Here is a 16,434-nt window from a genome sequence, read left to right on the forward strand (position 1 = left end):
AATGCACTTCTGGGGTACAGTGTGGGGTTTTCACATGCAATCCGAAATACTTCCATCAAACTGGTCAACACAGCCTTCATGTCATTTTCTCAGTTAGAGAATTTTAAAAATTGACCAAAGACATCATATATTCAAGAAGAGTTATAAATCCTGCATAAGAGAAAGAACCACACTTAGGTACAAGAGTAAAACTGCTAAAAACCAAATAAAGCATATACATGCACAAAGACAAAAAATTTTAAACGTGGGTAGAGGAAAAAGATAGATTACTTTCAAAAGAGGAACAAAAAGAGATCTAAGTTAACTACAGAAACGGGAAGTTGGGACACAGTAGATACTATCTTCAAAGTGCTAAAAGAAAATAATTGCCTACATAAGATTTTATATACAATTCTATCAAGAATAAAAGTAAAGGATGGGCGCAGTGGCTCATGCCTGTAATCCTAACACTCTGGAAGGCCAAGGAGGGGTGGATGACCTAAGCTTAGGAGTTTGAGACCAGCCTGAGCAAGAGTGAGACCCCATCTGTACTAAAAATGGAAAAACTAGCTGGGCATTGTGGTGGGTACCTGTAGTCCTAGCTACTTGGGAAGCTGAGGCAAGCCCAAGAGTTTGAGGTTGCTGTGAGGTTTCATGCCATGGCACTCTAATGCAGGCCACAAAGAGAGACTTCTGTCTCAAGTAAAAAGAAAAAAAGAATGAAAGTAAATAAATTTTCAGAAATAAATATTGAGAGAATTTACCACTATCAAATCTACACAGAAACAACAAAAATTATTCTTTGTGGCAGGAGCAAAATTTTCTTAGATGGAAGTACAAGAAGGTATGAACGGAAAAAGCAAATATGCATGTAAATCAAGATGAATGTTAGGCTCAGTGCCTGTGGCTCAAGGGGCTAAGGTGCCAACTACATAACACCTAAGGTGGCGGGTTCAAATTCAGCCTGGCCCGCCAAACAACAGTGACAGCTGCAACCAAAAAAATAGCCGAGTGTTGTGGCGGGTGCCTGTGGTCCCAGCTACTTGGGAGGCTGAGGCAGGAGACTCGCTTGAGCCTAGGAGTTGGAGGTTGCTGTGAGCTATGATGCCAAGGCACTTACCTAGGGGGACAGTTTGAGGGTCTGTCTCAAAAAAAAAAGATGAATGTTAGCTTATAAAACAATAGTACTTTTTGCCAGGTGTGGTGTTTCAAGCCTGTAATCCCAGCACTGGGAGACTGAGATGGGTGGATTGCCTTAGTGAGATACCATCTCAAAAAAATAGCCGGGTGTTGTGGCAGCGCCTATAGTCCAGCTACTCAGGAGGCTAAGGCAAGATAATTGCTTGAGCCCAAGAGTTTGAGGTTGCTGTGAGTCGTGACACCACAGTAATCTATTGAGGGCAACAAAGTAAGACTTTCAGGAAAAAAAAAAAAAACCAAAAGATTTTTTTTTTTTTTTGTAGCGACAGAGTCTCACTTTATTGCCCTTGGTAGAGTGCTATGGCATCACACAGCTCACAGCAACCTCCAACTCCTGGGCTTAGGTGATTCTCTTGCCTCAGCCTCCCAAGTAGCTAAGACTACAGGCACTAGCCACAGTGCCCGGCTATTTTTTTGTTGCAATTTGACCGGGGCCGGGTTTGAACCTGCCACCCTTGGTATATGGGGCTGGTGCCTTACCCACTGAGCCACAGACACCACCCCAAAAGCTTTTTATGAAACTTATATATAAAGCACACCTCAAAAATTAAATACTACTGTGTTTCCCCGAAAATAAGACCCCCAAAATAAGCCGTAGCAGGATTTCTATGCATTTATTAAATATAAGCCCTACCCTGATAAGAAGACCTAGTGATGGGCATGGCTATGATAGGCTGCATAGCCACGCTATGCACTTCAGCCCCGAGTGGTAAGGAAGATTGGAATACCTTTTATCTGCCACAGTTCCTTTCTCTGAGCCATTCACTTATGTGGGTATATGTGTGGTAACCACGGTCGCAGGCAACCTATTACGCACATGCAAATGGCTAGGGGAGAGGAGTTCACATATCACTAGCGTCAGCCCCACCAACAAGGTTGGCCCCCCTTGTCAGGTTCCAGAAGAAGATGACTTAACTGTATTTGAATAAATGTAGATTGTTGTATTATACTTAATAAAAATAAGACATCCCCTGAAAATTAGCCCTGTGTGTCTTCTTGAGAAAAAATAAATACAAGACAGTGCCTTATTTTTGGGGCAACACAGTTTAATGGGACAAAGGGACTTGAAGTGAGCCAACATTCTTGCACCATCCAGGAAGTGATTAGAAGTAATACTTTATACTTCATTTTAGAGAGTAGATGCATGGACTGGCTGTGGTGGCTCATACTGTAATCCCAGTACTTTCAGAGGCCCAAGGTGGGCGGATTGCATAAGGCAGGGAGTTTTGAGACCAGCCTGGGCAATATAGAGAGACCTATTTCCTACAAAAATTTTTTTTGAAAATTAATGAGGTGAGGTAGTGTGTGTCAGTAGTCCTAGCTACTTGGGAGATTAAGGCAGGAGGATCACTTGAGCCCACAAGTCCAAGGTTATAGTGGGCTGTGATGGTGCCACTGCACTCCAGCTTAGACCCTCTTTTTAAAAAGGAAAAAAAAAGTTGATTCTTGATGGTATTGTGGTATTTATTCAGTAAAAAAGAATTTTAAGGCTCAGTGCCTATTGCTCAGTGGTTAGGGCACCAGCCACATACACTGAGGCAGGCGAGTTTGAACCTGGCCCAGGCCTGCTAAACAACAATGACAACTGCAACCAAAAAAAAAAAAAATAGCTGGGCCTTATGGTGTATACCTGTAGTTCCAGCTACTTGGGAGGCTGAGGCAAGAGAATTCCTTAAGCCCAAGAGTTTTTTATTTTTTATTTATTTTTTATTAAATCTTAACTTTGTACATTGATGCATTTATGGCAGGCATCCTCAAACTCTGGCCCTTGGGCCACATGTGGCCGCCTAGGACATTTATCCGGCCCACTGGGTGTTTTTGCCACCACTGCCTGTCCTGTTTAGCAGTCAACTTGTCCCAGGGCCCACAGTCTGGCCCTCCAGTGGTCTGAGGGACAGTGAACTGGCCCCTTGTTTAATAAGTTTGAAGACCCCTGATTTATGGGGTTCAGGGTACTGCTTTGATAAACAATGTGAAATGCTTACACTGAACTAAGTAACACATCCATTACATCATTTCTTAATAGTTTTGAAAATGTACATTGCATCATGCACATTAGGTGAGATCCACCCCCAAATACCCTTCCTCCTCCTATATAACCCCTCTCCTCTCTCTTCTCTTCCCTTCTACTTTCTGGACTATAGTTACGTTTTGCCATTCATATAAATGTGTAGGTGATTGTATATTGATTTCATAGTATTATTGAGTATATTGGATACTTTTTTTCCCACTCTTGAGATACTTCACTAAGAAGAATATGTTCCAGCTCCATCCAGGTAAACATAAAAGAGGTAAAGTCTCCATCTTTTTTTATGGCTGCATAGTATCCCATAGTGTATATATACCACAATTTGTTAATCCATTCATGGGTTGATGGGCACATGGGCTGTTTCCATGTCTCGGCTATTATGAATTGGGCTGCAGTAAACTTCTGGTGCAAATGTCTTCATTGTATACTAATTTTTAATCATCTGGGTATATACCTAGTAGAGGAATTGCAGGATCGAATGGTAGGTCTACTTTTAATTACTTGAGTGTTCTCCAAACTTCTTTCTAAGAAGGTCATATTAGCTTCATTCCCACTAGCACTGTAGAAGCGTTCCCTTCTCTCCGCATCCACGCCAACATCTGTGGTTTTGGGATTTTGTGATGTGGGCTAATCTTACTGGAGTTAGATGATATCTCAATGTAGTTTTGATTTGCATTTCTCAGATAATTAAGGATGGTGAGCCTTTTTTCATGTGTTTGTAGGCCATGCTCCTGTCTTCATTAGAAAAGTTTCTGTTCAAATCTCTTGCCAGCATAGAAATGGGGTTATTTGTTCTTTTCTTATTGATTAGTTTGAGTTCGCTGTAGATTCCAGTTATCAGACCTTTGTTGGAAGCATAACCTGCAAAAATCTTCTTCCATTCTGAAAGTTGTCTGCTTTACTTACTGTGCTCTTGGCTGTGCAAAAGCTTTTTAGTTTGATCAGGTCCCAGTAATGTATTCTTGGTGTTGCTTCAATTGCCCGGAGGTGGGGTGGGTGGGTAGAAGGGTCCTCATAAAATATTCTCCCAGGCCAATTTCTTCAAGTGTTTTCCCTGCACTGTCTTCTAGGGTTTTTGTTTGTTTGTTTGTTTTTTGTTTTTTTTGCATTTTTTGGCCAGGGCTAGGTTTGAACCCGCCACCTCTGGCCTATGGGGCCGATGTCCTACTCCTTTGAGCCACAGGTGCAGCCCCTCTTCTAGTATTTTTATAGTTTCATGCCTTAAATTTAAATCTTTTCTCCAGTGAGAATCGATTTTTGTTAATGGTGAAAGGTGGTGGTTCAGTTCACTCACCACCACTTGTTAAATAGGGGGTCTTTACCCCACTGAATTTTTTTTTTTTGAGACAGAGACTCAAGCTATTGCCCTGGGTAGAGTGCTATGGCATCACAGCTCACAGCAACCTCTAACTCCTAGGCTCAAGCGATTCTCCTGCCTCCACCTCCCAAGTAGCTGGGACTACAGGTGCCCACCACAACACCCAGCTATTTTTTGGTTGCAGCCGTCATTGTTTGGCGGGCCCAGGTTGGATTTGAACCCTCCAGCTCAGGTGTATGTGGCTGGTGCCTAAGCCTCTTGAGCCACAGGTGCTGAGACCCCCACTGAATATTTTTGATAGGCTTTTCGAAGATAAAGTGATCATAAGTATCTGGGTTGATCTCTTGATTTTCTATTCTGTTCCATAAATCTACTGCTCTGTTTTTGTGCGAGTACCATGCTGTTTTGATCAATATAGAGTCAGAGTATAGCCTGAAGTCTGGTAATGTGATGCCTCCTGATTTGTTCTTATTTCTGAGTATTCGCTATTTGGTTTTTTCTGATTCCATATAAAACAAAATACTATTTTTTCAAGTTCTTTCAAGTTATCTTTGGTGACTTGGGCTTTGAATTCATTAATTTCTTGAGACAACTTCAGAACTACTCTTTGGAATTCAATTCTATCTTTTCTTCCATTCTATCTTATTTGCCATCCATATTCTGAATTCGATTTCTGACATTGCTGCCATTTGTCTGTGCATGGCATCTTCAGTTGTATCTCTTTTTGTCATTTCGGGGTGGGGGGGGGGTGTTGATCTACTCTGGTTATTCATGTTGCCAGAGTTTTTCTTTTGGGTCTGCACCATGTTTATTTTCTACCATTTTGTTATTAGAACTAGTAGGGTCAAATTGAATTGGGGTTCCTAGGTAGTAGAGATAGACCCTTACTAAAGTGCTAGGCTTTGTAATTGTGGCTTATCTCCTATAACCTTACAAAAGCACCTTTCAGAGTTTTGGCTAGAGACTCTGAGGACCTACTTGGTGAGATAGTGTGAGCTAGCTCTGTTTTGATATTAGCCAAACTCTACCCTAGCCTAAGAAACCACAGTATTGGGTTTAAATCTCGACTGTGAAGAGATTTACAAACAGCTGTGGCACCTAGCCCTCACCCTTCAGTTCTTTTCCACTACAGAACTTCAGAGGTCAACCTTAAAATGTCCCTGAGTGGACAGCCTTAGACAAGGGTTCCAATTAAATTGTCTCAGGAAGTGCAAACCCTGCTCAACAGAGAGGGATTCAAGGGTATCCAACTGTACAACTGGAGCCAGGGATCCACATTCTGGCCCGCCAGACTCAGTACACACTGTTGTCCCCTTCTCTGCTCACAGGCCCAGTTGGAGCCACGGGCCACACTCCCGCCCACCTGTCTCAGTCCACATCCAGCTAGCCTCTGCTTGCCAGAACAGTTGGAGTCAGGGGACCATGCCCCTGCCTGCCAGTCTCAGTCCACTGCCTGGCAAACATCTGTTCGAAGGCTGTGTTGGAGTCAAGGGACCATGCCCCCACTTGCCAGTCTCAGTCTACTGCCTGGCAAGCCTCTGTTCTCAGACTCTGTTAGACTCAGGGCAGGCACTGCACCCCACCCACAGTCTCAGTCTTCACCCAGTAAGCCTCTGCTCACCAGCCCTGGGACCACGCCCTAGCCCTCAGGTCTTGGTTCATACCCAGCAAGCCACTGCTCAAGGGTTCTATTGGAATTAGGGGATCACGCTCTTGCTCTCAGGTCTTAGTCCATACCTAGCAAAACTCTGCTCACAGGCCCAGCAGGGGCTGGGGACCAGCCCTGTCTGCCAAGCCTCAGTCCACACAAGGCATCCACTCTCTTGCTGTGGGTGCCGTCAGAGCCAGACACAGCCTGAACCCAGGGTCAATACCACCACTGGCTGGGCATAGTCATAACAAGGGGACTGCTCCTCCTCTTGCCAAGGGTTCCTTTCTTCCCACACCCTCTTCTTCCCCATTAGTCACAGATTCCGTCCTGATAAGGTTGGTGGTCCACACTATGCCCAGATCTCTCAGGACAAGACCAAACTCTCTGTGCTCTGCAGGGGGCAGAACTTCAGCCTGCCATGCTAGGGGGAAAGGGTGGACTAGGAGTTTGGACTTGTGGGGGAAAATATCTGTTCAATTTTATGCCTGGTGGGGTGGTGTCTAGGTTCATAAGTGGGACTTCCCTGGAGGAAGAGACTTGGAGTTTAGTGGCTCTCGCTAGCAAGGTAAAATGAGAGGTCTTTTGTTCCCTACTCCTTCACAGATAGCCTGTAGCAGGCCTCCTGCTTGGAGGAGGGCGACTCCCATCCTCTAGTTCATAGGCTTTGTACATGTAATTTGTTTTCTTGAATGCTCTTCCTTAGAGTTACAGCTTGCTGAACTTCTTTCTTGGCTCATCTCCCCACTTTTGGCTCCATACAGTTCGATTCTGTCCAGTTTTTCTCCCTCTGGTCAGGAGCCTCTGCTGAGGGTTGCTACCAGTCAGCCATCTTCCCAGAATTCCCCCTTTAAGCCCAAGAGTTTGAGGTTGCTGTGAGCTGTGACCTGAGGGCACTCTACCCAGGGCAACATAGTGAGACTCTGTCTCAGAAATAATAATAACAATAATATAAGGGGAGATATGGATAGTCAAATTTCCTTTTTTTTCTATTAAGTCATAAACACATAGATCATGTACACATAAATGCATTTATGGGGTACAATGTGCTGATTTTATATACAATTTGGAATGCTTAACAAATGCAAACTAGTTAATATATCCTTCACCTCATGATAGTAAAATTTCAAAAGCAAGAATGAGGTGAAATTGATAAAGAGCAAAACAAATGGAAATTCTAAGATGGCAGCTTTAAATTCAAAGATTACCAGTCATTACATTAAATGTAAATCAATCGAGACCAGATTTTTTTTCTTCTTTTTTTGAGACAGATTTTTACTATGTCGCCTTTGGTAGAGTGCATGGTGTCACAGCTCACATCAACCTCAACTCTTTGGCTTAAGCAATTCTCTTGCCTCAGCTTCCCAAGTAACTAGGACCACAGGCATCCGCTACAATGCCCAGCTATATTTTGGTTGTAGTTGTCATTGTTGTTTGGCAGGCCCGGGCTGATTTCGAACCCCCCAGTTCCAGTCTATGTGGCTGGCTCCCTAGCCGCAAAGCTACAGTAGTCAAACCAAATAGAACAGATTTTTAAAAACTGCTTACCGAAAACGTATCTGAACTGTAAGGAGACAGAAAGTTGTAAAGTAAAAAGAATGTCAAGGCATATGTACTCTATCAAGGGCAACAAAGTGAAACTCTGTGTTCAATTTAAGAAAAGGAAATGACCTTTTAAATAACTTGTGATCAAAGAAGAAATCACAATATAAGTTATTTGAAACTGACGACAACACCGCATATCAGAATTTGTGCAGCTGCAGCTGAAACCATGTATGAGGAAAATCTATACTTCTAAATGCATGTATGGGGAAAAAAGAAGGCTAAAAATCAATAAGCTAAGTAAGCATCCACCTCAAGAACTTTATTTTACTATTATTTTTTTTTTTGGTAGAGACAGAGTCTCACTTTATTGCCCTGGGTAGAGTGCTGTGGCATCACACAGCTCACAGCAACCTTCAACTCCTGGGCTTAGGCAATTCTCTTGTCTCAGCCTCCCCAGTAGCTGGGACTACAGGCACCCACCACAATGCCCGGCTATTTGTTTCTTTTTGGCCAGGGCTGGGTTTGAACCCACCACCTCCATTATATGGGGCTGGCATCCTATTCCTTTGAGCCACAGGTGCCACCCCTGGCTGTTTTTTTGTTGCAGTTTGGCTGGGGCTGGGTTTGAACCTGCTACCCTTGGTATATGGGGGCAGTGCCCTATCCACTGAACCACAGGCGCCGCCCCGCCTCAAGAACTTTAAAAGAGAACAGCAGTTATACCCAAAGAAGGTAAAAAGGAATAAAGATCAAAGTACAATTTAACCAGTTTGTAAACTATTTGTTACTGTCTTATAAATGATCAAACTACCATAGTGCCTATTACTGAATTTTACTCATAACACACGTCCAACAGAAATGCATACATAAGTTTATTATAGGACATTTTCAAGAATTTAAAGCAGACCTTACTTAGAAGAACAAATGTCCATCAACAGTAGAATGTATAAATTGTAATGTATTTTTTTGTACAGTGGCACAACAGTAAAGAGAATGCAGGAGTGCTGCTAGGGATCACATGGACAAATCTTACAAAACATAGTGTGTAAAATAAGCCAGCCATAAAAAAACTCATACTGTATTCTTTTATTGGAAGTTTTTTTTGTTTTTTTTTTTTTGAGACAGCCTCAAGCTATCCCTGGGCAGAGTGCTGTGGCATCATAGTTCATAGCAACCTCCCAACTCCTGGGCTCAAGCGATTCTCCTGCCTCTGCCTCCCAAGTAGCTGGGACTACATTTGCCTGCCACAATGCCTGGCTATTTTTTGGTTGCAGCCGTCATTGTTGTTTGGCAGGCCCGGGCTGGATTCGAACCCACCAGCTCAGGTGTATGTGGCTGGTGCTTTAGCTGCTTGAGCCACAGGAAGTTTTATAAAGGCAATGTTAGAAATCAGTATAGCGGTAGTAGAGGCATTAGTGACAAGAGGAGGTGGAAAGGAAGCATTTCAGATGTTGATAATCTATTTGACTTAGGTGATGGTTACATGAGTTTGTTCCTTTGGGATAATTCACCACAATGCATTCATATGATGTCTGCAGTTTTCTTTCTTTATTTTTTTATTAAATCTTAGCTGTGTACGTTGATACAATCATGTGGTACAATGTGCTGGTTTTATATATAATTTGAAATATTTTTATCAAACTGGTTAACATAGCCTTCATGGCATTTTCTTAGTTATTGTGTTAAGACATTTATGTTCCACACCTAGTAAATTTTACATGTACCCTTGTATGATGCACCGTAGTTGTGGTCCCACTACTTACCCTCTCTCCACCCATCCTTCCCCATCCCCTCCCCTCCCTCTTCCCTTTCCCCTTCTTCTTGGGCTATAATTGGGTTATAGCTTTCCAGTTTTCTTGATTATTTCATACTTGTTTGTTTTGAGTCAGTCTCAAACTGTCACCCTGGGTTGAGTGCCATGCCATCATAGCTCACACCAACCTCAAACTCTCATGCTCAAGCAATCATCTTCCCACGGTTTTTCTATTTTTCGTAGAAGTGGGGTCTCACTTTTGCTCAGACTGGTCTCAAACTCGTGAGCTCAAGTAATCCACCCGCTTTGGCCTTCCAGAGTGCTAGGGTTACAGGCGTAACCTTGCCTGGCCCAGTTGTAAAAATTTAAAAATAGTGCCCAGGTACGGTGGGTCACGCCTGTAATCCTAGCACTTTGGAAGGCAGAGGCAGGTGGATTGCTTAAGTTTAAGAGTTCAAGACCAGTCTGATCAACAGCAAGAGCCTATCTCTACTAAAAATAGAAAAACTAGCCTGGTATTGTGGCGAGTGCCTGTAGTCTCAGCTACTTGGGAAGCTGACCAAGAAGATAACTTGAGCCCAGGAATTTGAGGTTGCTGTGAGCTATGACAAGATGGCATTCTTCCCATTTAAACTTAGTGAGACTCTGCCTCAAACAAACAAACAAACAAACAAACAAAAAACCATGGCTTGACACCTGTAGTGCAGTGGCTATGGCACCAGCCACGTACACCGAAGTTAGCAGGTTCAAACCCAGACCATGCCAGCTAACCAACAATGACAATTGCAACAAAAAATAGCTGGGCATTGTGGCCGGTGCCTATAGTCTCAGCTACTTGGGAGGCTGAGGCAAGAGAATCACTTGAGCCCAGGAGTTTGAGGTTGCTGTGAGCTGGGACACCACAGAACTCTACCAAGGGTGACATAATGAAACTCTCAAAAAAAAAAAAAAAACATAAAAAAGCTTAGAAATAGAAGATATCGTGAATGATTTTATGCCAATGAAATTTTCAACTTCTGTTATGCAGGCTAATTCCTAGAAAAGTAGAAATTACCAAAACAGATGATAATAAAAGATTAGAAAGCTTAGTTAGTGCCAGTCATTAATACTGCATCAGTAGTTAGGTCTAGATCATTTTATAGACTAGTACTATAAGTACTATCAAACTTAAGAGAAATAAATAATTCTAATTTATACAAACTATTTTAGTGCATAAAATAACAAGTCTTCAACTCATTTTATGGTATTAGCATAAGCTTTACACAAAACCTGATAAGAACAGCACAAGAAAGCAAAATTACCATAAGAACATAGATAGGATAAACTTAAACAAAATATTAGCCAACTGAATATAGCACTGTTACAGAAATAAAAGATTGATTTGAATTTAGAAAATAATGTAAATCATACAACAATGTATTAAAGAAAAAATATAGGAATATCAATAAAAATGGTGAAAAACATTAAAAATGGTGGAAAGCATGACTGTTTGACATGTATTCATGGGGGGGGAACTTAGCAAAATTGAAGTAGAAGATAAATTCCCTTAATCCAATGATAGGAATTTATCAAAAAAATCTACAGCAAACATTTTACTTAATGCTGAAAGGTTGAATATATTCTTGGAAATTAGGAACAAGACAAGAATGCCTGCTATTTATGTTTCTAGTTAACATTATTCTGAAAGTCCCAGCCAGTGCAGCAAAGAAGCAGAGAAGGAAAAAAGTTTTTTAGAAGAACAAAGTGGCTGGGCACAGTTAATCCTAGCACTCTGGGAGAATTGTGTGAGCTCTGGAGTTTGAGATGAGTCTGAGCAAGAGTGAGACCGTGTCTCTACAAAAAATAGAAATATTAGCTGGGCATCATGGCAGCTAATATGGCCTATATTTCTAGCTACTCAGGAGGCTGAGACAGGAGGATCTCTTGAGTACATGAGTTTGAGGTTGCTATGAGGTAGGCAGATGTCACTTGCACTCTAGCTGAGGCAATAGAATGACATTCTGTCTGAAAAGAAAAGAACAAAGCAGTTGTTTGTAGATGATATTGTCAACAAAGAAAATCTGAAATAATCTATAAGGTATTAAAATAGTTAACAATTGATGAATAATTGATATTTGACAATCACATTTCTGTATACTAGCAATAAAGCAAAAAAAAAAATTTCTTTTTTTGAGACGAGTCTCACTATGTCACCCTTGGTAGAGTGCGGTGTTATCACAGCTAACAGCAACTTCTAACCCTTGGGCTTCAGCGATTCTCTTGCCTCAGCCTCCCAAATAGCAGGGACTACAGGTGCCCACTACAATGCCTGGCCATTTTCTTGTCGTAATTGTCATTTTTGCTTAGCTGGCCCAGGTTCCAAACCTGCCACCCTCTGTGTATGTGGCTGGCGCCATAACTACTGTGCTGTGGGTGCCAAGCTACAAAAATTTTTTATCTTTTTTTTGAGACAGATTCACTATGTTGCCCTTGGTAGAGTGCCCTTGGTAGAGTGCCCTTGGGTCATAGCTCACAGCAACCTCAAACTCCTGGGCTCAAGATTCTCTTGCCTCAGCCTCCCAAGTAGCTGGGACTACGGACTCCCACCACAATGCCCAGCTGTTTTTATACATGGGGTCTCACTCTTGCTCAGGCTGGTCTCAAACTCCTTAGCTCAAGCCATCTGCCCATCTCGGCCTCCCAAAGTGCTAGGATTATAGAACAAAGCAAAATTTAAAAAAAAAAAAAATTAGAAAAACATACAAAATATATCAAGTACCCAAGAATAAGTCTAACAAAAAATAGGCATGACTTATTGAGAGAATTATAGATTTAAATAAACGGAGCTATGGTGTGCTTATGGATTCGAAGACTCCATATTGTAAAGATATTGATACTATCCACACTTTGCTGTAGATTTAATACAATTTCAGTTAAAATCTGCCACAGAATTTTGTGTGAATGTGTACTAAATTGGTAAATTGATGTATAAGGTTGGTCAAAAATTGAAGAATTGCTAAGGTGCTCTTGCTAAGAAAATCTTGAATGTGGGAAAGTGTTCACATCACTGTATGAGGTGACTTAATAGCATATGATATAAATTCTAACCAAGAAATCACTGCATTCCGATAAAAATCTCAACAACATGTTTGAGCAGGACTTGACATGCTATTTATAGAATTTATTTGAAGAGAAAGCGTGGTATTAGCCTACAACAAGTGTTTTTAAAGCAAGTAAGGAAGACTTACGTTTTGCCACATAGCACATATACTATAAAGTCATTTTACAAATTTAGATAATGTGGTATTGTATAGAATGCAGTGGAATCCAAAAACAAAACGTACATATGATAAAGATAGCATTACAAACTACTGAGAAAAGGGTAGGCTGTGATATTGGGACAAATTATATCCATGAAAAATATGTTAATATATGTCATACCATTTACAAACACATAATTGTATTAAAACAATAGCTACCAGTTTTATAGATGTCTTATTTACAATGTTTAAGATTAAGAATCTCCCAGAAGGCCAGGTGCGGTGGCTCACATCTGTAATCCTATCGCTCTGGGAGGCCAAGGTGGGTGGATTGCCTGTGCTCAGCAGTTCAAGATCTTCCTGAGACAGAGCGAGATCTCATTTCTAAAAATAGCCAGGCACTGTAGGGGGCGCCTGTGGTCCCAGCTACTTGGGAGTCTGAGGCAAGAGAATCGCTTGAGCCCAAAAGTTTGAGGTTGCTGTGAGCTTTAAAACCATGGCATTCTACCGAGGGTGAGGAAGTGAGACTCCATGTCCAAAAAAATAAAAAAGAATCTCCCAGAATTATTGATTCATTTACTTATGCACAAAAGGAGAAAAGTTCATTTCAGGGTTTGTCTGACTCAAAAAGAAATAGCTATTTATATATCTTCAAAATTACAGGCATTAATTTTACTATTTTTATTCATGATGACCAACTAACATAAAAATTCTGAAAATATTTTTAAACTTGGAAGTCCATCTATCTCAGCAAAGGGTTTATGCAGATATATTTTAAAGGACAATTCCATGATTGCTAAATGTGGGAAAGATTTCAAGTTAATAGATGTTTTTATTTCTCTCTCTTTAAAAAAAGTTTGTTATAAATAGAAAAGTTGAGCTATCTAAACATCTATCTTCTGTACTTTCATTTTACATGCTTAAGATTTTGTTTATTATTGGATCTGTAAATTGGGAAGCCTTGAGGTTTCAAAGACTCAGGATTTCTTCTTTTTCTTTTTGAGGACACAGTCTCGGTCAGCTTGGGTAGAGTGCTGTGGCATCATAACTTCCAGCAACCTCAAAATCTTAGGCTCAAGCAATTCTCTTGCCTCAGCCTCTGGAGTAGCTGGGACTATAGGCGCCCACCATGACACCCAGCTAGTTTTTTAATATTTTTACTAGAGATGAGATCTTGCTCTTGCTTAAACTAGTCTTGATCTCCTGAACTCAAGCAATCTATCTGCCTCTGCCTCCCAGAGGTGTGAGCTCCCTCACCCTGTCAAGATTCAGAATTTCATTTGCTAGATCTGAATCTGAAAGACTACTACCCACAGACACCTAAGACTTAATTAAAAAAAAATAGATTTTCATAAATCAAAATGAGATTTGTACAGGTTTATGAAAATATAGTTTTGAAATAGGGAAGGCCTAAAACAAGAGAGAAAGCTAAAAAATCTATAAAAGAAGAGATTGATAAATTTAACTATATCTAACTGGTCTGATAACACATAGATTAAACATTTTCCAGTAAGTGTATTTGATAGATACTGATGAAGAAATTTATTGTTTAGTGGTATATGATTTTTCTCCCCAATGTGTCTAAACTATGCATGCTTTTTGGTAACCAACTGTTCTCATTTTTTTCCCGTTACATTTATAGATTTAGGGGCTATGAGTACAGTTTTGTTACATGGATATACTGTATAGTGGTGAAGTCTGGGCTTTTAGTGTAGCCATCACCCAACTTTTCTCATTTAAAAATATCTTACAGAGTTCTTTTATATCCATATAAACCTCCCCTTTTCTTTTTTAACTTTTGCACAGCATTTCAAATTATTATGTATCAAGAGTTAATCAGTCATTCCTTCTTTCATGTTCATTTGTTACTTTTAATTTCTTCTTTTTACAATGAAGCATATCTTTATATTTGTTTCTTTGTGTTTATAAATGATTATTTGTCTAAATTAAATTCCCCCCAAAATTGCTGAGTCAAAAGATATGCCCATGTAAACATTTGATACTTTAGAGGTGCTCTCAAAACATAATCTATAGTCATTTACACCATAATGTATAAAAGAGTACCATTGGGCGGTGGCTGTGGATCAATGGGTAAGGCCCCATATACCCAGGGTGGCGGGTTCAAACCCACCCCCAACCAAACTGCAACAAAAAACTAGCCGGGCATTATGGCAGACGCCTATAGTCCCAGCTACTCGGGAGGCTGAGACAAGAGAATTGCCTAAGCCCAGGAGTTGGAGGTTGCTATGAGCTGTGTGATGCCATGGTGCTCTACCAAGGGCAATAAAGTGAGACTCAGTCTCTACAAAGGAAAAAGTAGAGACTCAGTCTCTACAAAGGAAAAAGTAGAGACTCAGTCTCTACTATTCTTTTCAACCTTGAATAGTATAAATCTTTTAAATATTTGCTACTCATATGAGCAAAAAAATTATTTAAAGCTTGTTTAATTGCTATAAATAAAATATCAATAACCAGAGAATGCTAGAAAACTAAATAAAAGAAATGTATCATTTGCTTTCAGGTCAGTGCTGACAGTTGCTTGTGAACAAACTGAAGTTCTGCTTTTTGACCCAATATCTTCAAAGCACATAAAAACACTTTCTGAAGCTCATGAAGACTGTGTAAATAATATCAGGTTAGTATTATAGTGAAAAAGTGAACTTTAGTAATGTGGCCCAAAAGATTCTGTTTTGGAAGTTAGTGAAAATGTGCAATGCCTTGTCCAGATGTGCTAAATGAGCCACATTTGTGAAATATGAATCTAATTTGTTATAAAACTTACTCCTTTGAATAGAAAACTTAACTATTAGCCATTTTGGATTGGAGTCTTTCTGAAATATTTCTATATAGTTTACTTTTTCTCTTCATATGTCAAGATCATCATTATGCTAGTCCTGTAATGTCTTTGTGCTAATGACTATGTAGAATTATGGCAGCCTCATTGCTTAGCATCTCTCACAACTGCTCCACCATTCCCCAAATCCCAACTACTAAGAGGAAAAAGCACATCACAGAGAACTATTTTGTAGCAGTGTTGTAAATGCCATAATTCTCAATAATGTGGGAAGTAATTTACCATTTACCATTAATATGTAGTCATTAAAATGACAATCATAGAGACTATATAGCAACATAGGCAAATGCTTGAGATAATGTAGGTTAAAATAGTGATAAAAATTATGCAAATTTGAAATGATATAGAAGGGAAAAATTAAAAGGAAATATTTTTGAGACAAAGTCTCACTTTGACATCCTTGGTAGATTGCTGTGGTGTCATAGCTCATGATAACTTTAAACTCCTGGGCTCAAGATCCTTTTGCTTCAGCCTTCTTAGTAGCTAGGACTAAATGCACCCACCACAATGACTGGCTATTTTTAGAGATGGATTCCCACTCTCACTCAGAGTAGTCTCAAAGTCCTGCGCTCAAGCAGTCCACCACCTTGGCCTACCAGAGTGCTAGGATTATAGGCATGAGCCATCATGCCCGGCAAAAAGAAGTATTTAAAATGCTAACAGTTGTTAGAATGGATGGATTATGAACAATGTTTATTGGCTAAAACTATATGCAGTGGGATTTTTATACTTCTATAATTACTACTTTTAATGTTCAAATAAATAAATATGGATGGCTCAGTGCTTGTGGCTCAAGCGGCTAAGGCACCAGCCACATACATCTGAGCTGGCAGGTTCAAATCTAGCATGGGCCTGCCAAACAACAATGA

At 40.4% G+C, this 16,434-nt stretch overlaps 1 protein-coding gene across 1 annotated transcript in view; it reads left to right on the plus strand.

Annotated features, from left to right (window-relative positions):
* The window catches only part of DCAF10 (DDB1 and CUL4 associated factor 10), a 64,132-nt gene that overhangs the window by 9,856 nt on the left and 37,842 nt on the right, over positions 1-16,434 (plus strand). Inside the window, exon 2 of the mRNA XM_003785149.3 lies at positions 15,233-15,346. Coding sequence (XP_003785197.1) covers positions 15,233-15,346 — 114 coding nt within the window. The remainder of the gene's footprint in view (positions 1-15,232; positions 15,347-16,434) is intronic.

Source organism: Otolemur garnettii, unplaced genomic scaffold, assembly GCF_000181295.1.
Source record: "Otolemur garnettii isolate 467f Iridium unplaced genomic scaffold, OtoGar3 scaffold00014, whole genome shotgun sequence".
Lineage (NCBI taxonomy): Eukaryota > Metazoa > Chordata > Mammalia > Primates > Galagidae > Otolemur > Otolemur garnettii.